The sequence below is a fragment of the Python bivittatus genome, unplaced genomic scaffold (assembly GCF_059951505.1).
Source record: "Python bivittatus isolate LINGU-HERP-01145 unplaced genomic scaffold, Pbiv_v1 ctg000670_np1212, whole genome shotgun sequence".
NCBI classification, from domain to species: domain Eukaryota; kingdom Metazoa; phylum Chordata; class Lepidosauria; order Squamata; family Pythonidae; genus Python; species Python bivittatus.
The window spans coordinates 7620810-7644017 of record NW_028277094.1 but is presented as its reverse complement, the minus strand read 5'-3'; the positions used below and the strand labels follow the sequence as shown (position 1 = coordinate 7644017).

At 49.1% G+C, this 23208-nt stretch overlaps 1 protein-coding gene and 1 non-coding gene across 2 annotated transcripts; both read right to left on the bottom strand.

Moving 5' to 3' along the window:
- Positions 1-1374: 1374 nt before the first annotated feature.
- RPL39 (ribosomal protein L39) lies at positions 1375-6797 on the bottom strand. The gene is made up of 3 exons (XM_007432023.3): positions 6658-6797; positions 5051-5154; positions 1375-1739 (listed from the first exon to the last, which is right to left on the bottom strand). Exons 1-3 carry the CDS (start codon positions 6658-6660, stop codon positions 1691-1693), a joined length of 156 nt encoding a protein of 51 aa, XP_007432085.1. The 5' UTR covers positions 6661-6797; the 3' UTR covers positions 1375-1690.
- Positions 4140-4271, bottom strand: LOC112541100 (small nucleolar RNA SNORA69). Its single transcript, XR_003085136.2, has one exon. It is a non-coding gene; the product is annotated as a small nucleolar RNA SNORA69 (small nucleolar RNA).
- Positions 6798-23208: the final 16411 nt, after the last annotated feature.

Sequence of the window (23208 nt, the reverse complement as noted above, 5' to 3'; positions counted from 1 at the left end):
TTGCCTCTAGTATTGGAACTGTTTTTCAGTACCAGTTGCCAAGAAACACAAGGAGGAGGCTGCTACTGTACCTTCCTCCTGTTTGTAGGGTTCTCAAAGGTATCTGTGGAAACAGCATGCCAAACTAGATAGTCCTTTGATCTGATCCAGCCCAGCTCTACCTACAGGGTGGAGCAAACTAATTCTTGAAGCAGGGCTGAATGCAAGCTCAAAGGAAATAGCGAAAGCAATGTTGTAGAACCTGGCTGCTTTAAAAGTCTGAGGTATTTTTTAAATGGGACATACCAGTAAGATGGGCAGAGCATCCTATTGGATAAAATCAGGAAAAATTATTTCAAATTTTATTTTCCAGTGTAAAGACAATTTACCTAATGCATACAGAAGAGGAGACATCTGTATACATTTGGCTTCTGCCCAAAGCTTGGCAAAATTAATTCCACGGAACCACCTCGGGGCAGATTTAGAAATCCTGCCCTTTCTCCAAAACCACCTTGGAGACTGAGGTTTCAGATAGTGCAGAGAATTGTTTTTGAAGGGATCCCTAAAAATTGCCCCGATCAGTGGCAATACTTTTTTAGACCTGAAAGCATTTAATCCTTCAGTACAATAGTGGTTAATCAAACCATGCCTTAATATGTATAAACAGTCTCTTGGAGGGACAAAGCATTTATCCCATAAATACATCTGGTTAAAATATGCAGTCTTGTTTCTTTTAAATAAACCTGAATCTCATTCTGTCATGACTTTACAGCCCTCTGGTATCTTCACTACAGCTAGTAAATCTGCCAAGTATTTTTTAGCTCATCAACTCTATTACTGCTACTGTCTCATACACACTTCTGGTGTTTTGTAAATTATTGCTTTCTTAATATAGTTAGTACCTGGCATAGTCAGAAAATTATTTCATAACAGCTTCATCATTTACTCTGGTTAATCCTGCATGAAGTTGAGGAGTCTGCAATTAAAAAGTATTTTCTTTCTTCTAACACTGAAAAAGCAATTTTTACCTCCCATAACAGCTTGTAGGCTTTTTAAAAATTATATTTACTGAATATAATTAAAAAGAAAAAATAAAATACCCCAAAGATATTCTGCATGCACAGTGAACACAACTGTTTTTTTTCTTTCTTCTACTGTAGTTCTTTATTCTTTGTCTTTTAAAGTTTCTACCTCACTTCTCTGCATTTTTTTCCTTTCTCAGCCGAGACAATGTATTTCCAAACTACAAAAGTAATATTCTCACATTAATTACTTGATACTGTGGCTTCCTGCTTGGTTGTTTCAAGTTACTGACTCAGGCAGCTAGTGTCTTTTATACACTGACAATGTTCCCCCTTAGGAATAAGTGGGTATAAGCAGTAAATCCAAACAGAATTTGAAATTAACTAGTCTCCTGTTTATTAATGAACATCTGTCCTCTGGCAGCAAGCATCCAGCCGATGTAACTACACTGAGAATTAAAGCACACAAATGTGAACACAAAATACCAATTATTCAGTTTTAATTCCTCTAGAACTCTTTGTGGGAATAAACTTCTCAAAGGAGGAAAAAAAAAATTGTAATACATGAAGAGATTCAGTCCTGAAAATAGGGCTGTGGAAAAGAATAGGGCTCTGTTAAGAAGGGAGCCGTTCTGGGGCTCAAAAGCTTGCTGCAAGACAGACATGGCAAGGGTTACAGCTGCTTCTCTTCACAGGCCCAACTTGGTCCTCCTCCAATGTCTCCTTTTGGAATTGTACCTAGAACAAAAGAGGTACAATTAGTAAGCGAGACACAACTCTGAGTGTCTAACAGACTAAAATCTAAAGCCAACAGCAAGCAACTGAACTAGGAACTCCACTTGCAATTCAGAGGGGCTCTTTCACAAAGGGCTTCATAGCAGAGGAAGAACAGTTTTCCCACATCAATCTCCACCCCTCTGTTCCTCATTTAAATGCACCAAAAACCCTTGTGGGCTCATCTGTCAACACTAGCTGCTTTTACAAATAGCCATATGAAATGTAAGCACAAGGACAGGACCCATAACAAGGTCTAACATTCCAAAATGTGCCCCCAAAGCTAAGAAACCCACAATTAAAGTAGCAAAAAAATTGGGATGTTACTAGGCAATCATCCAGCTTGACTTTATGGGCCAGATCAACAGTCACTCTCAGTTTTTTGGATTAAAATTCAGTTATTAACCTAAATGCATTCATCAAATTGATTGCTTTTTAAAAATACATCTAAATCCTAATCCAATCTAGTGGTGAAGACACACATTTAACAGGATCCGAAATTATTCAGTTACCACCCCAAACAATCCTTTATTCAACACATACATACATTCTGGCTCTGCACACTTTTTATTCATGCTGTATTATCTACAAACTTTACTAAAAGGATGGAGTAGCACTGACAGATAAAGCAATCGATAAATCTAAATCCCCATGGCTTATTTTTCATAGATACAGATGAACCTTGAAAAATTAGAATATCGTGCAAATGTTCATTTATGTCAGTAAGGCAACTCAAAAGGTGAAACCAATATATGAGACGCATTACATGCAAAGCGAGATATGTCAAGCCTTACTTTGGTATAATTGTGATGATTATGGTGTACAGCGTATGAAAACCCCAAATTCACAATCTCAGAAAATTAGAATATTACATGACATCAATAACACTAGGATTGGAAATAGAACAATATCGGACTTCTGCAAAGTACGAGCATGCATATGTACTCAGTACTTGGTTTGGGCCCCTTTTGCAGCAATGACTGCTGCAATGCGGCGTGGCATGGATGCTATCAGCCTGTGGCACTGCTGAGGTGTTATGGAAGACCAGGATGCTTCAATAGCGGCCTTCAGCTTCGCTGCATTGTTCGGTCTCATGTCCCTCATCTTTCTCTTGGCAATGCCCCATAGATTCTCTATGGGGTTCAGGTCAGGGGAGTTTGCTGGCCAATCAAGCACAGTAATCCCATGGTCATTGAACCAGGTTTTGGTACTTTTGGCAGTGTGGGCAGGTGCCAAGCCCTGCTGGAAAATGAAGCCAGCATCCCCATAAAGCTCATCTGCGGAAGGAAGCATGAAGTGCTCCAAAATCTCCTGGTAGACAGCTGCGTTGACCCTGGACTTAATGAAGCACAGTGGACCAACACCAGCAGATGACATGGCTCCCCAAATCAACACAGACTGTGGAAACTTCACACTGGACTTCAAGCATCGTGCATTGTGTGCCTCTCCATTCTTCCTCCAGACTCTGGGTCCTTGGTTCCCAAATGAGATGCAAAAGTTGCTCCCATCAGAAAAGAGGACTTTGGACCACTGGGCAACAGACCAGTTCTTTTTTTCTGTAGCCCAGGTAAGATGCTTCTGACGTTGTTTGTTGTTCAGGAGCGGCTTGACAAGAGGAATACGATATTTGAAGCCCATGTCCAGGATCCGTCTGTGTGTGGTGGCTCTTGATGCACTAACTCCAGCCTCAGTCCACTCCTTGTGAAAGTCCCCAACACTTTTGAATGGCCTCTTCCTGACAATCCCCTCCAGGCTGCGGTCATCCCTGCTGCTTGTGCACCTTTTTCTACCACACTTTTCCCTTCCACATAACCTTCTATTGATGTGCTTTGATACAGCACTTTGGGAACATCCAACTTCTTTTGCAATTACCTTTTGGGGCTTTCCCTCCTTATGGAGGGTGTCAATGATGGTTTTCTGCACAACTGTCAGGTCAGCAGTCTTTCCCATGCTTGTGATTCCTGCTGAACCAGCCTGAGAGACCATTTAAAGGCTCAGGAACCCTTTGCAGGTGTTATGGATTCATTAGCTGATTAGAGTGGGACACTTTGAGCCTAGAATATTGAACCTTTTCACACTATTCTAATTTTCTGAGATTGTGAATTTGGGGTTTTCATAAGCTGTATGCCATAATCATCACAATTATACCAAAGTAAGGCTTGACATATCTTGCTTTGCATGTAATGCGTCTATCTCATATATTGGTTTCATCTTTTGAGTTGCCTTACTGATATAAATGAACATTTGCACGATATTCTAATTTTTCGAGTTTCACCTGTATTCCTTAGATATTCCACAAGTTACATTTTAGTTTCCTCTCAAAGGATGGAGCAGCTAAAATCTATCTTGTGTTTTCCCCATAATACTTGTCACTGTTAAAAGGAGACTAATTTCACCAAGATGGAGGAGAAATCAAATCCCATGTAACAGAATTGCTCTTAGCAGGGATATGGCAGTGTTTCCACATAAGGAAACCCTGCAATTGCAACCTGCTTCAGAAAATCCTTTCCTTTGGAAAATCGTCTTTGCTAATCTGACACGGGAGCAGACCTCAAAGTTCCAGTGCCAGAGAGAAACAAAATGTTCATTAGTGGACAGGAATGCAAATGTCAAAAGTGTTTTCCACACTGAGGCAGGTATATGTGACAAGCAGAAGCATGAAAAGTGTGTGGCAAAAAACAAATGATGAAATGGATTCTTTTTATGGGGAAAAAAATAGGATCAGTTAGAAAAGTCTTTCGATCCTAGGAAGCTCACGTGCAGTAAGTCAACCACAAACATGATCTAGAAATTCAGTGAAAGACAGTTCTCTTGCCAGCATCATACAAACCCAGAAACTTGGACCATCTGAAAAACATCTGGTCCAAGGGAAGAATAATTGAGGGGAAATAAGTGATTCATCTATTACAGAGGAAAGGAATCCATGAGTTCAGAAGACTGGATCTGGATTCTGCGTTGAGTCCATATGCATTTTAAACAGGGTTCCCCAAAGTGGTCAATGAGTTGTTGCTGTTGTTATTATTAGCACTATTAAAGTAGTATCTATTAAATTTGCATAGAATGAATGTTTGGGGGGATTATTGAACAATCTGAAACTTCATGAAGGGGTTGATGAGCTGAAGAGTTTGGGGACCCGATTTAAAGGAAGAATATAACTGAACTTGGGTCTAGTTTTTTCCCAAAATATAATAATCCCAATGAAATCACAACTGTGGTCTGACAGAGGGCAGGGAACCATCAAAGGCATCTGAAGTCCCCTCTGGAGAGAGTTTCACCTGATCTTATTGCCAGTTTTCATGCGAATCCATTGCGGAATGGGGCGGTTCTGCTTCTGCTTCTTAGCGAGGAACCGCTTGATCTTGAACGTCTTGTGGGACGACTGCAAAGTGGGGAAGAGAAGGAACGTTGGAAACAGTTTAGGTGGTGGTCAGGTTAAGCATTCAAAAATGTCATCCGGGGGCTTCCAACAATGTTGGAATCATGTTCAACAATGGCTTGGGAGATGGTGGGATCTCTTTTGTGGGAGTAGCCATCTATCGGGGACGCAAAATTAGGGGATTCCTGCGCTAGGCAGGGGAGCAGACTAGATTGTCCCCAAGATCCCTCACGATTCTGTGAATCAGAGGCCCAACTCAGAGCAAAACATATTGAGATCCAGCCCATCTAACCTATGGCTAGGTGGCTGATTATGCACAGCAGGGAGCAGCAAGGGTGGCTTCAAGCACTATATGGAAACCTTCAGTAGATTCCCAGGCTAAAAAGGGAAAGTAAACGAAATGGGGGGAAAACCCACTGCACAAGCTGGTTTCTCCCCCAGCCCTGGTTTTTATAGTTCAGGTTTTACTGTTGTGAGCTGCCCAGAGTTGTGTTTTAAGGTAGGCAGCCACACAAATCTTTTAAATACATAAGCCAACCCACAAACCAACCAACAAACCCCGACTTACCAAGTTTATATTTCAAATTTCCAACTCACTCACTCACTCACTCTTACCAATTTTACATTTCAAATTTCCGTTTACTTACTGGTTACTTAGTCTTTTAAAATTCCAGCATTACTGCATGGCACTGAACTTGAAACTTTTTACTGTACGTTGCTTTTAACTTCATTACACGGGAAAGGGCACCGAAATGTGTTACACAAACATGCCTTAGGGGAAACACCGCTGCATTCCGAAGCCGTATTAAAACGCCAAGCCATCCCGCCTTCCCTATGGATTTCAGCCTCCTGAGGTCCCTTGAACAGGCTGCAGGCAGAGATCCAAAAGGATTCAACACTCTTGTAAGAGGTTGTTGATGATGATGGTGATTTTCATCCTGCCCTTAGCTCAAGGTGGCGAACATAGCTAATACTCCTTCCTCCTCCTATTTTCCCCACCACAACAACCCTGTGAGGTGGATTGGGCTGAGAGGGAGACTGGCCCAAAGTCCCCCAGCCGGCTTTCGTGCCTAAGGGAGGCCCAGAACTCACCGCCGCCTGCTTTCTGGGCCAGCCCCTTCCCCACGACACCAAACTGGCTCAGTCCAGCCACCCTTTTCTCGGACTTGCTAAATCCCATCCAGTCCCTCCCTTGAATGGGCTTTGCGACGCAAGCGCGTCCCGCAGACCGCTGCAGAATAGCCCGCAGGATGAGGCCGGCCCGCGTCGGCCGCTTCCACCAACGGCAGCTCTATGGTAAGGCCAGGCCTACAAACGGCTCCCCATTCAAGCGGCCGGCGGGTGGGCCGTGAAGGCCCCAGCAGGGCGCCCCTGATTCTTCATCAACGCTTCCCATTTTTCGAAATTCAGCTCGGGGTCATTCGCAGGCGGCCCCAGGAAGAACAGGCCCGGGGAAGGGGGCTCCCAGGGAACCCCCCGCGAGAGGATTGCAACGGATGGACTCACCATCGTCCAACGCGGCCACCGGCTACCACAACGGCGGCAGAGGAAGAGAGAGGCAAAGGGAAGCGGCGCACGGGACGATGGGAAAAAGCAGGAGAGTAATTTCCCTGCGAAGGCTAGAAAGTCGAGTCGGTGGCGCCAGCGCCGCCCAGCGTCTCCAGAGAGCTATTGCAGATTTTAAGCGGGGCACTCAGCGGCGGTCAAACGGTTTGCAGCAGGATTTTCACAACGGAGCACAAATAAAAAAAGCTTTGTTGAATCCAGCTGGACTCCTGGGGTGTTCATGGATTTATTTTATGTTATTCGATGTGCATGCTGCCACGCTGGATATGCTCATCAGGTGTATTTGCAACAATACAGTAGTTCAGTGTTTCTGACTGCAAATTCCAGATGTGTGGACTTCAACTGCTAGAATTCCCCAGGGATTTAGTTATGTATCATATTTATATGATTGCCCATCCCATGAAACGTGCCTCTGGCCGGCCTACAATCAAAACTTAATGGTGAATTCAGCGTTTTTTATCAGCGCGGGAATTGTGCAGAGAACGCCTTTGAAGTAGGTCTTGGCTGCATCACTGGATCACCCTGCTTCTGCTTAGAGATGTAAAATTTCCGGAAATTTTGAAGCCATGAGAAAACAACCGTTTTTTTCCGGAAAAAATAGAAATTCTGGAAAAATTGAAAAAAAGTTCAGTGTGGAGTAGTTTTACAAATTGCGTGAAATGCAGTGCGTATAAAAGTATTATGCTTGCAATAAAACAGGTAACCACCCCCCTTTCCCTCAAAAGTAACAAAAAAAGCAAGAAGCCATCAACATAAAAAAGAATCAGATTTGCCCCTTAGCACCAACAGCAAATAAAGTTAAGGTCCACCTCAATATTTAAGCTCCATAGAAGGTCTACCCTTTGAGCGGTGCTTTAAAAGAAAAGAAACAGAAGACACAACATATACATGCAGTTTATTTACCTATCTCATTTTCTGAACTGCTGCTATCATTTTCCGTTTCTTCTTCTTCTTCTTCTTCTTCTTCTTCTTCTTCTTCTTCTTCTTCTTCTTCTTCTTCTTCTTCTTCTTCTTCTTTGTCATTTTTCTCATGGACTTCTAAAAACTTTAGGTTTGCACGGATTGAAACAAGCTTTTCTACCCTTTCACAGGTCAGTTTGTTTCTTGATTTGGTATGAACATTACCAAACATAGACCAGATTCTTTCACATGCAGCAGAAGATGCAGGAATCTGCAGTCAGCGAGATGCAAGAGGGGTCAGAGGCTGTGTGGTGCAGAGACCTGGCCACCATGTTGCAGGAGGGATGTGTTTTGCAGAATCCCAGATGCACTCCTGGCCCAAATCCCTGAAGATGTTCTATATTCTGCAACGTTTGAAAGTATTTTTCCAACATCAGGTCCTCAGGGCACAGCTTGTTTCGTCATCCAGTCAAATGCAGCAGCTGTGTTCTCATCACTCACGCCACTGCCTTTATCGTGGATCCAGTAGATTTGCAGCAGCATGTATTGGATGGCAACAAAATTCTTCTCGTTTCTTAATAAAATCTTTCACTTTACTTTTTTCAGCAGTTGTAAGTGGAGATGCACTTAGGTTTTCAAAAACAGATGTTTTTATCATAGCCATGTGGTTAGGAATTTCTGACAAAAGTGCCGTGTCTGATTCAGATGAACGGACTGCTGAAAAAATTGGTGTTGAAATCTGTAGGGAGTTCTGCAGCTGAACCCAAAACACGTCCTCATCAAGCACAGTGTTCCTTATATTTCTGGGAATTTTAAGATCCTCAATTATTACTCTTGCTTGAAGCACTTCTTTGTTTTTTAGTAAACTTTCAAAAGAGATCACCACTCCACCCCAACATGTTTTACTACAGAGCTTCAGTGTCACTATTTTATTCTGTGCATTTTCTTCTTCTTGCTTCTTCTTGAAGACTGCGGTGACAACATGAGTAGCTTTTACATATTTGATAACTTCTTTACCTCTTCTATAAATCCTTTGAAGGTGTCCAGTTTCATGAAGTCACTAAGAAGTAAGTTTAGTCCATGAGATGCACATCCTATTGCAGTAATATGTGGATACTTGTCCATTATGATTTCCCATGCAGCTTCCATATTACTTGCATTGTCAGTTGGCAAAGCAAATACTTTACCACTCTCAATTTCCTCTAAAACTGCACATATTTCACTGGTGATATCCTCTGCAGTATGTCTGTTCTCTCCAGTTTCAATGCTTCTATAAAAGACTGGTTGAGGTGTTATCACAAAGTTGATGATTCCTTCTCCCCAAACATTTGTCCATCCATCTGTAATACTGCAAGACATAGTGCTTCACTGATTTTTCCTTGTACAGATTCCATCACACGCTCATATTCTGACTCCAAAAGAGGCTTGCTCAAGGAACGTCTGCTTGGCAAATGATATGATGGTCGTAATAATTTAAAAGCTTCCTGCCAATATGCATTTTCAGTTATTGCCAATGCTGATCCAGAAGCATATATTGCTCTTGCAAGGGCATGATCAATTTTCTCCTGATTTTCAGGTGTCATTTTATCTATAAATGAAGGTCTGGTGCATTTTTGTGAGGCAGTGGTTTGCAACACTTCTTTACTTGAAGATGCTGCTGGTGAAGAAACACTTTGCAGTGATCCAGAAGCAGCAGAAATAGTGTTTCTGGAATTAGAACTCTGGAAGGAAAAGCTACTTGCACTTTCATTCTGGTCCTCATCATTTAATTCCATAAAGTATTTTTTAATGTCTTTAGGGCACCTCTGGCCTGCAAGAATGTGTTTTGTCATCCTTGTAGCATTTGGAAAAGAATATTTCTTCTCACAATATTTGCAAATTGCAGCTTTGCTCTCAGCAGAAATTGCACTGTGGAAATGTTTCCAAACTCTAGATGTTGGTCTCACCATTTTACTGAGAGGAGGAAAAGAAAAACCAATTTACTGACCAGACTATAGGTAAACATTATGCTGTGATGGTGGGGAACATTAATAGGAATCATTTAAGGGTTACAAAAGAGAAACTAATTTGTCAGACAAATTCACCCTCTTACCTGTCAGTTAAGGCCTGAGAGGAGGACAGAAACTATCATCTCCTGTATTTACTCACCTGTAGGAGGTCCGAGGTACACAAGTAAAGGGAACTGGAGGCTTTTCCCTGAAGTGCCCCCTAGTGGCACAAATGCATATTTCTCCTGTTTGAGAACTGCATTGAGAAGTCCAGTATTACTTGAATTCTATTCCAGGATTTGCTTGTCTTCAGCTGAGAGAACTTGCAATAATTTAAGGCTTTACAAAAAGTCTCAGAAATCTTTCATTAAGGTCTTCATGTTATATAGTTTGAATACCGTATCATAGATATATTATTTATCATTGGAAAAGAACATATTCCACACACTTTTCCAATTTTTTTTGGAAAAAAAGGGCTTTGGAAAAAAACAGAAAAAAACCCTGTTTTTTCCCCACTTTTTCTGGCTTTTTTCCAGGCTTTCCCATCTCTAGTTCTGCTCCCTTGTTTGTTTACAGTAGGTTTCTTTAAGCAGGACCATTTCCCCACAAGTTTGTATCGAAGCGTGGTTGAGGCTAGAGCAACCATCCGAATGCTGCCTGAACAGCCATCACACCTGAAGCACACTGGTTGGGGAAAGCTGCCATCCAAGGTAGCCAAGGGATCTGCAGATTTTAAAAAGACGTATTTATTTTTGGATGTATAAAATAATTCTGAGTTGGCAATCCTGCTCTATGCCATGTCGTCAGGAGAACGCATATTTTCCAAGCAGAAGGCAACAGATTTAATTCCGGATACTGCCGGTGAAAAGCATCAGGCGAAACTGACTGCTGCTGCCAGTCAGAGCAGACAATCATGAGCTAGGTGGACCAAGGGATATGGGGCAACCGTTTTAAAAATAGAAACTGTCTTTTTTATGCAAAATGTGAAAATACGGGATGGGAGCAGTGACCTCTAGCAGGTAGGAGAAGCAAAACACAAAGCTAGTAAGTTTCTCCTTGAAGAATGCACTCTTGTCACCACGAGCAGCAAGACAAGGCTTTGTATGCAACATTGACTGCGAAAAAGATGAGGCACTTCCATTTTCCCTTGACAATCCATTTCCAGGGAAAAACAGACTGCACTTTTCCTACCGAATCATTACATACAAAATAATACCTTAAAATCCTTTTAAATGGTATCTCAGAGTTTTATCTATCTACAGTATATGGTTGCTAGGAGTTGAAAACAACTTGATGGCACATAGTCAAGATTTATGAATATAAAATCTTCTCTTTTGTCCTCTTTAGTCCCTTTCTCAGCTTTCTCTGCATCGCCCATGTCCTTGAGGAGGTCAGCTCTTTTCCCAAGTTCCAAATTCAGACAGTTTCCAAGGTTTCAGGTGAGGATGAACTGACTCCGAAAAAGAGACTAGACAGCCAAGGCGGGTCACGTGCAGCACGTCCATCTCGCCTTGAGCAGAAGGGGGTCCCTTCTGTAAGGCGGAGGAAAGACTTTTAGCAGTCAGAAAAAAACAGAACGTCGACAGGATGGGTGGCAACTCCCAGGAATTCCTGCTTTAGCGTTTGTGGGTTAGATACCGAAGGTGTCTACAGCGGAAGAGGCCAGGATGTTTACAGTGAATAGTGATTCATTGAGAATGTCCACATACCTACAATATTAGAGGAATCGCCCCCCCCCCCGCTGCAGTAGCACCAAGGGAGGAATGTCATTGGCATTTGCTCACCAACCTGCTTTCGTTGGGCAGGTTTTATAGCCCTGCAACCTCTCTTCCCCCCCCCCCCAACTTGCTTAGTTTACACATCAGCAAGGAAAGAAGTGAGGATAATCGTGAGGATTAGCTATGTTGTTAAGCGTTGTTAAGCGAGTATGGGGCACATAGTTAGGGCAAAAGCAGGAAAATTGTCTGAGCAGGGAGTTAGTTATCTCACAGCTCATGCAGTCCCCCTTAGAGATGTTAATTAAAAAATGTGGGTCAATCACCAGACAATCCAGCCCACAAGCTTGCTCGTACCACATGCACACCCAGTCTTCTGCAGGTTGACCCTGAGCCTTGCAAAAGGGGTTTTGTCGTGGAATTGCTTGCCACTGCATAAAGTACGTTGGAGACAGAAGGCATATTACCAATACAAACTCGTAAAAAATGAAAACATGCTTATAGTTATAATCACAGAGGATTAATCATCGTTCTGTCCCACCACCCACCTATTCCATTAAACCAGTTTGCTGTGGGTTGCAACAAGGAATTGGCCTTCAAACGGCAGAGAACAGTTGTCTACTCAGAGAGCGTAGACACCCTTATTTTAAGAAGGCGCTTTTGGTGAGGGACGGAAGTTTCTTTGTTTCTTTGTTTCTTTATTTATTTGCTATAGCCGCCCATCTCAGCCAAGTGACCCTGAGCGGCGAACAATGCTAAAACAATTAAAAACAATACAAAAATAAATATATACGACAGCTGAGAAAATTATCATCATAATTTTCAGTGTAGCCAGGGGACGGGGCCCAGGCCCGCACACGCAGCCAGGTCTTTAAAGCCTTACGAAAGGGTAACAGGGTCGGGGCCATCCTGATCTCTGAAGGAAGGGTGTTCCAGAGGGCAGGGGCTACAGCAGAGAAGGCACGTCTCCTGATCCCTGCCAGGTGACATTCCTTGGTCAACGGGACCCACAGCATGCCCAACCTGCCAGACTGTGATGGACTGGAATGGTGGGAGGGGAGTAAAGAATGTGCTCTCATCTCCAGAGGAGCAAGGAAGAGATAAGCGGAGGAGACTGGCACCTCCCTAAGAAAAGCCATCGGTGTGAACTGGCTGAGCCTGGGAACTGGTTTCAGTCTGGGAACATTCTTGTTAAGGGGTTGTAGCTAATAAACCTTGCTGGATTGATTCTGCATGGTCTCTTGGAGTTCCTTGGGCTAGGCCCGACATAGACAGAACTGGATGGGTAGAAATGATTGGGAAAAGACGGTCCCTCAGATAAGCCGGTGGCTTTAAAGGTGACCACCAGCTCCTTGAATTGGACCCAGAAGCACACCGGGAACCAACGCAGCTCACATAGTAGTGGTGTTATATGTGTCGCCTATCTGACACCATTTACTACCCGTGCAGCCGCATTCTGTACCAGTTAAAACTTCCGAATGCTCTTCAAGGGCAGCCCCACGTAGAATGTGTTGCAGTAGTCCAAGCGAGAGATTATGAAGGAATGGGTGCAATTGGTGCACCACCCAGAGGTGCGCAAAGGCCCTCCTAGCCATGGCTGCCACCTGCTCTGAGCAGGAGCTGTGAGTCCAGGAGAACCCCCAGATTGCACACTGGGTCTGTCTGGGGCAGTGCTACTCCATCCAGAACCAAAGATGGAAAAGCCTTGTCCCCAGGAGGTCCACATACCCAGAGCCACTCAGTCTCTCTTGGGTTGAATTGAAGCCTGTTGGGCCCCATCCAGACCCCTACAGCCTCCAGACACTGGGACAGGATACCCATGGACTCACACAGAGGGCCTGGGGTGGAGATATAAAGCTGGGTATCATCAGCATATTGATGTTACCTCACACCAAACTGATGGATCACCTCACCCAGCAGCCTCATGTAGATGTTAAACAGAAGAGGAGAGAGGACCGAGCCCTGAGGTACCCCACAAAGTAGGGGTCACTCCCTCCCATCAATACCAACTGGAACTGCCCTTGGAGGAAAGAGGAGAACCAGCACAACACAGTGCTGCCCACCCCCAACTCCCGAAGTCAATCCGGAAGGATACCATGATGGATGGTATCGAAAGCTGCTGAGAGGTCAAGAACAGCAAGGATTCATTCATTCATTCATTCATTCATTCATTCATTCATTCATTCATTCATTCAATTTAAGTGCCACCCATCTCCCCCAGAGGGTGACTCTGGGTGGCTCACAATTAAAATCAAACCTCAAAAACAGTTAAAAATATAAATATCCACATTAATTTAGTTAAAAAAATCAAACTATATAAAAAGACTATATACATAATCATAGACTACCCCCATCCTGCTCCCGCCAGAGGTCATCTAAGAGTACGATCAGTGCCACCTCAGTCCCATAGCCTGGCCTGAACCCTGACTGAAAGGGGTCCAGATCCAGGGTCCTTTGAAGCTGCCACATGACCACTTTATCTACAACCTTCCCTAAAATGGGGAGGTTGGAGAGTGGACGAAAACTGTCCAGAGTGGTTGGGTTAAGCAATGGCCCCTTGAGGAGAGAGTGCACCACTGCCTCCTTAAGAGCCAGCGGGACCACTCCCTTTCTCAAAGAGGAATTAACCACCACCCAGACCCAATCACGCGTCCTCTCCCATGCAGCTTTAACAAGCCAGGAGGGACATGGATCTAACACACAAGTGGCTGAACTAGCAGCTGCAAGAGCCTGTCCACTTCCTCAGGTGCAACAAGATCGAACTCCCCGCAGATAACCATGCAGGACTTTGCCCCGTGCCCTCCACTGGTTCTGACCTAAAGCCAGAGTCCAACGGAGAGCAGATACGAGCGACTTTATCCGCTAGATGCACAGCCTATTCCTCCCAGTGACCCTGTAGGTGAATCCCAGAATTACTCCTGCAAGGAGGGACTGGATTGCCTGAAATAGGGCCATCTGTGGACACAATAAGAGTGGTGAAATAATCACATTTTGCTGCCCTTCCCACCATGAGGTAGGCTCTAGCTCACGTTTGATCATCTTTGTTCCTCGTCGTTCACCGGTGGCACTCTAGGCGTCTCTTAACCCTCTTTAGTTCCCTCAGCTCTTCCGTATACCATGGGGAGTTCTGGGGACCATGGGCAGGGAGAGGCTGCTCAGGAGTGATCCGGTCCAAACCTGCGGCCACAATCCTGTTCCATGGGGCCAGCATGGGTCCGGTCAGACCGCGAAGCAGACTTTCCAAAACAACCCAAAGCCCTCTCTGAAACCCAACTGGCCCCATAAGTCACCTGGGGCAGGCCAATCTAACAGGCCCAGCCTCACTGTGCAGGGGGCAACACCAGAGAACTGGAGGCTCGCCAGGGAGTGATCTGACCATGACAGAGGAGGAACCAGTATCTCGCCCAAATCCAGAATTCAGCATTGTTGCATTTAGAGGGCACATACCTCTCCCCCCACTTTTTTGGGGCAGCCGCCGCCAAAAAACAGCTCAGTATGTTGCCTCAAAGGTATTATGTGTGTTTTCCTTGCAACAGATTATGGTGTATTGTTGTGCAGCCCATTGTGAAAAACAAATCACCTTAGTACTATTTCCACAATGGAACAATCATCAAGAGATGTTGGTGTTGCTCGGTGTCTCTTCAGAAACATAATCATTACAAATCTCAAACCGCTTCAAATGTTTATATACACTAAAATGCAATGTATTGACCTTTGACCCTGCGGTCCTGGCCTTTGACCCTGGGGCCTTTGGCTTTGCCACTGGGCTCTTAATCTTTGCCACTGGGTCCTGACCAGTGACCTCTGACCCTGGGGTCTTGACCCTTGACCCTGGGGTCCTGGCCTTTGACCCTGGGGCCTTTGGTAATGCCACTGGGCTCTTTGGCTATGATACTGGTGCCTTCAACTTTCACAGTGGGGTCCTGACCCTTGACCCTGGGGTCTTGACCTGTGACCCTGCGGTCTTGACCTGTGACCCTGCGGTCTTGACCTGTGACCCTGGGGTCTTGGAAGTTGCCCCTGCGGTCTTGACCTTCAGCCCTTGGTTCCTACATTCCACAGCAAAAGCTCCAAAGCCTGCCTCTCACCCTTGAAGACCCCAATCATGGCTGGTCACCCTAACAGGTCACCCTGACCCCTGGCCCTGGGAGGTTACCCATGGGTCTTGACCTTTGACCAGGGGGGCCTGACCTTTGACCCGGGGTCCTGACCTTTGCTCCTGAGGTGTTTGGTTTTGCCCCTGGGGCCTTGGACATTGACCCTGGGTTCCTGAAACTTTACCCGGGGGTCTTGAACTTTGACCCGGGGGCCTGACCGTTGACCCCGGGACTTGACCTTTGCTCCTGAGGCCTTTGGTTTTGCCCCGGGGGCTTGGACCTTGAACCTGGGGTGCTGGCCCTTGACCCTCGGGGCTTGACCTTTGAGCATGGGGTCTTGACCCTTGACCCTGGGGTCCTGGCCTTTGACCCTGGGGCCTTCGGTTTTGCCACTGGGGTCTTTGGCTTTGATACTGGTGCCTTCAACCTTCACAGTGGGGTCCTGATCCTTGACCCTGGGGTCTTGACCTGTGACCCTGCGGTCTTGGAAGTTGCCCCTGCGGTCCTACTGCTGGCCCCGGAGCTCCCTCCACTTGACCCCGGGGTCTTGAGTCTTGACGCCGTGGTGCTGACCTTCCATACAGGGGTCTTTGTTTTGGACACTGGGGTCCCAGGCTTGGACTTGTGTCCTCGCCGCCGACCCTTGTCCCAGAATTATGGAGCCGGGGTCTGAGCTTTTGAGAGCCAAGCTCGGAATCCTGAGTCCAGACTCTGATCCTGACCTCAGAGTTCCTTAACGTCTCCTGACTGGTTTCTCTGGTCTCTTTAGAGGGCAGCAGCCTGATCCTCGCTCCAGAATACTGTCCCTGGAGAACATCAAGCCCCCGGGGACGAACAATCTCTCCCCATAGAGAAGAAGGTGGCCCAGAGCTCAGACAGCAGGACACCACACTCATTGCCCTACCCATGGATCAGGACCGAGAATCCGGAATCAGGCAAATTAAAACAGAAGTCTTGAGAAGAAGTGGAGAAAAAAACCACATGGGCACATTACCAAGACAGTCACCAATTTTGCCCTGTGTCATCTCACGGTTCAGCGCAAGAAAAAGATCCGTTTTCTGTCGCCCTAAACCAAACCCCAAGTCATAGCCTCTGCCCCTCTCAACCCTCTATCGATGATTCCACAGCAAAAGCTCCAAAGCCTGCCTCTCACCCTTGAAGACTCCAATCATGGCTGGTCACCCTGACAGGTCACCCTGACCCCTTGCCCTGAGAGTTGACCCATAGGTCTTGACCTTTGACCCGGGAGTCCTGGCCTTTGACCTGGGGGTCCTGACCTTTGACCTGGGGTCTTGGCCTTTGCTCCTGAGGCCTTTGGTTTTGCCCCTGGGGGCTTGGACCTTGACCCTGGGGCCCTGACCTTTGACCCTGGGGGCTTGACCTTTGACCCTGGGGGCTTGTCCCTTGACCCGTGGGGCCTGACCTTTGACCCGGGGTCCTGACCTTTGATCCTGAGGCCTTTGGTTTTGCCCCTGGGGCCTTGGGCCTTGACCCTGGGGCCCTGACCTTTGACCCTGGGGACTTGACCCTTGACCCAGGGGTCCTGGCCTTTGACCCAAGGGCCTTTGGTTTTGCCCCTGGGGCCTTGGACATTGACCCTGGGGTCCTGAACCGTGACTTGAGGGGCCTCGCCTTTGACCCGGGGTACTGACCTTTGCTCCTGGGGCCTTTGGTTTTGCCCCTGGGGCCTTGGACCTTGAGCCTGGGGTCCTGACCCTTGACCCGGGGGTCTTGACCTTTGACCCGGGGCCCTGGCCTTTGACACGGGGATCTGACCATTGCTCCTGAGGCCGTTCGTTTTGTCCCTGGGGCCTTGCACATTGCCCCTGGGGGCTTAGGACTTGACCCTGGGGTCCTGACCTTTGACCCTGTGCGCTTGACCTTTGACCCTGGGGTCTTGACCCTTGCCCCGGGGTCCTCGCCTTTGACCCTAGGGCCTTTGGTTTTGCCACTGGGGACTTTGGCTTTGCCACTGGTGACTTCAGCTTTCACAGTGGGGTCCTGACGCTTGACCCTGGGGTCTTGACCTTTGACCCGGGGTCTTGACCTTTGCTCCTGAGGCCTTTGGTTTTGCCCCTGGGGGCTTGGACTTTGACCCTTGGGCCCTGGCCTTTGACCCTGGGGGCTTGACCTTTGACCCTGGGGTCTTGACCCTTGACCCTGGGGTCCTGGACTTTGACCCTGGGCCCTTTGGTTTTTCCACTGGGGTCTTCGGCTTTGATATTGGTGCTTCAACTTTCACAGTGGGGTCCTGACCCTTGACCCTGGGGTCTTGACCTGTGACCCGGGGTCTTGACCTTTGCTCCTGAGGCCTTTGGTTTTGCCCCTGAGGCCTTGGAGCTTGACCCTGGGGTCCTGACCCTTGACCCGGGGGTCTTGACCTTTGACCCTGGGGTCCTGGACTTTGCTCCTGAGGCCTTTGGTTTTGCCCCTGGGACATTGAACTTTGACCCTGGAGTCCTGACCCTTGTCCTGGGGGTCTTGACCTTTGACCCGTGGGGCACGAACTTTGACCCGGGGTCCTGACCTTTGCTCCTGAGGCCTTTGGTTCTGCCCGTGGGGCCTTGAACATTTACCCTGAGGGCTTAGACCTTGACCCTAGGGTCCTGACCTTTGACGCATGGGGCCTGACCTTTGACCCGGGTTCCTGACCTTTGCTCCTGAGGCCTTTGGTTTTGCCCCTGGGGGCTTGGACTTTGACCCTTGGGCCCTGGCCTTTGACCCTGGGGTCTTGACCTTTGACCCTGGGGGCTTCACCTTTGACCCTGGGGTCTTGACCCTTGACCCTGGGGTCCTGGACTTTGACACAAGGGCCTTTGGTTTTGCCCCTGGGGCCTTGGAGCTTGACCCTGGGGTCCTGACCCTTGACCCGGGGGTCTTGACCTTTGACCCAGGGGCCCTGACCTTTGACCCGGGGTCCTGACCTTTGCTCCTGAGGCCTTTGGTTTTGGCCCTTGGGGCTTGGACTTTGACCCTTGGGCCCTGGCCTTTGACCCTGGGGTCTTGACCTTTGCTCCCGAGGCCTTTGGTTTTGCCCCTGGAACCTTGGAGCTTGACCCTTGGGCCCTGGCCTTTGACCCTGGGGTCTTGACCCTTGACCCTGGGGTCCTGGACTTTGACCCTGGGCCCTTTGGTTTTTCCACTGGGGTCTTCGGCTTTGATATTGGTGCCTTCAACTTTCACAGTGGGGTCCTGACCCTTGACCCTGGGGTCTTGACCTGTGACCCGGGGTCTTGACCTTTGCTCCTGAGGCCTTTGGTTTTGCCCCTGGGGGCTTGGACTTTGACCCTGGGGGCTTGACCTTTGACCCTGCGGTCTCGGAATTTGACCCTGCGGTCTTGGAATTTGACCCTGCGGTCTTGACCTTCAGCCCCCGGTTCCTACTGCTGGCCCCGGAGGTCCCTGCACTTGACCCCGGGGTCTTGAGTCTTGACGGTGTGGTGCTGACTTTCCATACAGGGGTCTTGGCTGTGGACACTGGGGTCCCAGGCTTGGACTTGTGTCCTCGCCGCCGACCCTTGTCCCAGAATTATGGAGCCGGGGTCTGAGCTTTTGAGACCCAAGCTCGGAATCCTGAGTCCAGACTCTGATCCTGACCTCAGAGTTCCTTAACGTCTCCTGACTGGTTTCTCTGGTCTCTTTAGAGGGCAGCAGCCTGATCCTCGCTCCAGAATACTGTCCCTGGAGAACATCAAGCCCCCGGGGACGAACAATCTCTCCCCATAGAGAAGAAGGTGGCCCAGAGCTCAGACAGCAGGACACCACACTCATTGCCCTACCCATGGATCAGGACCGAGAATCCGAAATCAGGCAAATTAAAGCAGAAGTCTTGAGAAGAAGTGGAGAAAAAAACCACATGGGCACATTACCAAGACAGTCACCAATTTTGCCCTGTGTCATCTCACGGTTCAGCGCAAGAAAAAGATGCGTTTTCTGTCGCCCTAAACCAAACCCCAAGTCATAGCCTCTGCCCCTCTCAACCCTCTATCGATGATTCCACAGCAAAAGCTCCAAAGCCTGCCTCTAACCCTTGAAGACCCCAATCAAGGCTGGTCACCCTGACAGGTCACCCTGAACCCTTACCCTGAGAGTTGACCCATGGGTCTTGACCTTTGACCCAGGAGTCCTGGCCTTTGACCTGGGGGTCCTGACCTTTGACCTAGGGTCTTGACCTTTGTTCCTGAGGCCTTTGGTTTCGCCCCTGGGGGCTTGGACCTTGCCCTGGGGCCCTGACCTTTGACCCTGGGGGTTGACCTTTGCCCCTGCGGTCTCGGAATTTGCCGCTGCGGTCTCAGAATTTGCCCGTGCGGTCTCGGACGTTGCCCCTGCGGTCTTGGAATTTGACCCTGCGGTCTTGACCTTCAGCCCTCGGTTCCTACTGCTGGCCCCGGAGGTCCCTGCACTTGACCCCGGGGTCTTGAGTCTTGACGCTGTGGTGCTGATTTTGGACACTGGGTCCCAGGCTTGGACTTGTGTCCTCGCCGCCGACCCTTGTCCCAGAATTATGGAGCCGGGGTCTGAGCTTTTGAGATCCAAGCTCGGAATCCTGAGTCCAGACCCTGATCCTGACCTCAGAGTTCCTTAACGTCTCCTGACTGGTTTCTCTGGTCTCTTTAGAGGGCAGCAGCCTGATCCTCGCTCCAGAATACTGTCCCTGGAGAACATCAAGCCCCCGGGGACGAACAATCTCTCCCCGTGGGGCCCGACCTTTGACCCGGGGTCCTGACCTTTCCTCCTGAGGCCTTTGGTTTTGCCCCTGGGGCCTTGGGCCTTGACCCTGGGGCCCTGACCTTTGACCCCGGGGCCCTGGCCTTTGACACAAGGGCCTTTGGTTTTGCCCCTGGGGCCTTGGACATTGACCGTGGGGTCCTGAACCTTGACCTGGGGGTCTTGACCTTTGACCCGGGGGCCCTGACCTTTGACCCGAGGTCCTGACCTTTGCTCCTGAGGCCTTTGGTTTTGCCCCTGGGGGCTTGGAGTTTGACCCTTGGGCCCTGGCCTTTGACCCTGGGGGCTTGACCATTGACCCTGGGGTCCTGGCCTTTGACCCTGGGGGCTTGACCCTTGACCCCTGGGGCCCTGACCTTTGACCCGGGGGCCCTGACCTTTGACCCGGAGTCCTGACCTTTGCTCCTGAAGCCTTTGGTTTTGCCCCTTGGGGCTTGGACTTTGACCCTTGGGACCTGGCCTTTGACCCTGGGGGCTTGACCTTTGACCCTGGGGGCTTGACCTTTGACCCTGGGGGCTTGACCTTTGACCCTGGGGTCCTGGACTTTGACCCTGGGCCCTTTGGTTTTTCCACTGGGGTCTTCGGCTTTGATATTGGTGCCTTCAACTTTCACAGTGGGGTTCTGACCCTTGACCCTGGGGTCTTGACCTGTCACCCGGGGTCTTGACCTTTGCTCCTGAGGCCTTTGGTTTTGCCCCTGAGGCCTTTGGTTTTGCCCCTTTGGGCTTGGACTTTGACCCTTGGGCCCTGGCCTTTGACCCTGGGGGCTTGACCTTTGACCCTGGGGTCTTGACCCTTTACCCTGGGGTCCTGGACTTTGACCCTGGGCCCTTTGGTTTTTCCACTGGGGTATTCGGCTTTGATATTGGTGCTTTCAACTTTCACAGTGGGGTCCTGACCCGTGACCCTGGGGTCTTGACCTGTGTCCCGGGGTCTTGACCTTTGCTCCTGAGCCTTTGGTTTTGCCCCTGAGGCCTTGGAGCTTGACCCTGGGGTCCTGACCCTTGACCCGGGGGTCTTGACCTTTGACCCGGGGGTCCTGACCTTTGACCCGGGGTCTTGACCTTTGCTCCTGAGGCCTTTGGTTTTGCCCCTGGGACCTTGGAGCTTGACCCTTGGGCCCTGGCCTTTGACCCTGAGGTCTTGACCCTTGACCCTGGGGTCCTGGACTTTGACCCTGGGCCCTTTGGTTTTTCCACTGGGGCCTTCGGATTTGATATTGGTGCCTTCAACTTTCACAGTGGGGTCCTGACCCTTGACCCTGGGGTCTTGACCTGTGACCCGGGGTCTTGACCTTTGCTCCTGAGGCCTTTGGTTTTGACCCTGGGGGCTTGGACTTTGACCCTGGGGGCTTGACCTTTGACCCTGCGGTCTCGGAATTTGCCCCTGCGGTCTTGGAATTTGACCCTGCGGTCTTGACCTTCAGCCCTCGATTCCTACTGCTGGCCCCGGAGGTCCCTGCACTTGACCCCGGGGTCTTGAGTCTTGACGGTGTGGTGCTGACTTTCCATACAGGGGTCTTGGCTGTGGACACTGGGGTCCCAGGCTTGGACTTGTGTCCTCGCCGCCGACCCTTGTCCCAGAATTATAGAGCCGGGGTCTGAGCTTTTGAGACCCAAGCTCGGAATCCTGAGTCCAGACTCTGATCCTGACCTCAGAGTTCCTTAACGTCTCCTGACTGGTTTCTCTGGTCTCTTTAGAGGGCAGCAGCCTGATCCTCGCTCCAGAATACTGTCCCTGGAGAACATCAAGCCCCCGGGGACGAACAATCTCTCCCCATAGAGAAGAAGGTGGCCCAGAGCTCAGACAGCAGGACACCACACTCATTGCCCTACCCATGGATCAGGACCGAGAATCCGGAATCAGGCAAATTAAAACAGAAGTCTTGAGAAGAAGTGGAGAAAAAAACCACATGGGCACATTACCAAGACAGTCACCAATTTTGCCCTGTGTCATCTCACGGTTCAGCGCAAGAAAAAGATCCGTTTTCTGTCGCCCTAAACCAAACCCCAAGTCATAGCCTCTGCCCCTCTCAACCCTCTAACGATGATTCCACAGCAAAAGCTCCAAAGCCGGCCTCTAACCCTTGAAGACCCCAATCAAGGCTGGTCACCCTGACAGGTCACCCTGAACCCTTACCCTGAGAGTTGACCCATGGGTCTTGACCTTTGACCCAGGAGTCCTGGCCTTTGACCTGGGGGTCCTGACCTTTGACCTAGGGTCTTGACCTTTGCTCCTGAGGCCTTTGGTTTCGCCCCTGGGGGCTTGGACCTTGCCCTGGGGCCCTGACCTTTGACCCTGGGGGTTGACCTTTGCCCCTGCGGTCTCGGAATTTGCCGCTGCGGTCTCAGAATTTGCCCGTGCGGTCTCGGAAGTTGCCCCTGCGGTCTTGGAATTTGACCCTGCGGTCTTGACCTTCAGCCCTCGGTTCCTACTGCTGGCCCCGGAGGTCCCTGCACTTGACCCCGGGGTCTTGAGTCTTGACGCTGTGGTGCTGACTTTGGACACTGGGTCCCAGGCTTGGACTTGTGTCCTCGCCGCCGACCCTTGTCCCAGAATTATGGAGCCGGGGTCTGAGCTTTTGAGATCCAAGCTCGGAATCCTGAGTCCAGACCCTGATCCTGACCTCAGAGTTCCTTAACGTCTCCTGACTGGCTTCTCTGGTCGCTTTAGAGGGCAGCAGCCTGATCCTCGCTCCAGAATACTGTCCCTGGAGAACATCAAGCCCCCGGGGACGAACAATCTCTCCCCGTGGGGCCTGACCTTTGATCCGGGGTCCTGACCTTTCCTCCTGAGGCCTTTGGTTTTGCCCCTGGGGCCTTGGGCCTTGACCCTGGGGCCCTGACCTTTGACCCCGGGGTCCTGGCCTTTGACACAAGGGCCTCTGGTTTTGCCCCTGGGGCCTTGGACATTGACCGTGGGGTCCTGAACCTTGACCTGGGGGTTTTGACCTTTGACCCGGGGGCCCTGACCTTTGACCCGAGGTCCTGACCTTTGCTCCTGAGGCCTTTGGTTTTGCCCCTGGGGGCTAGGAGTTTGACCCTTGGGCCCTGGCCTTTGAC

What these genes read in the sequence shown, in the direction of transcription:
- RPL39 (XM_007432023.3), bottom strand. An exon ending in AAAACTGGCAATAAGATCAG is followed by an intron (nt 1,740 to 5,050) that starts GTGAAACTCTCT and finishes CTTTTGTTCTAG; the next exon opens with GTACAATTCCAAAAGGAGAC.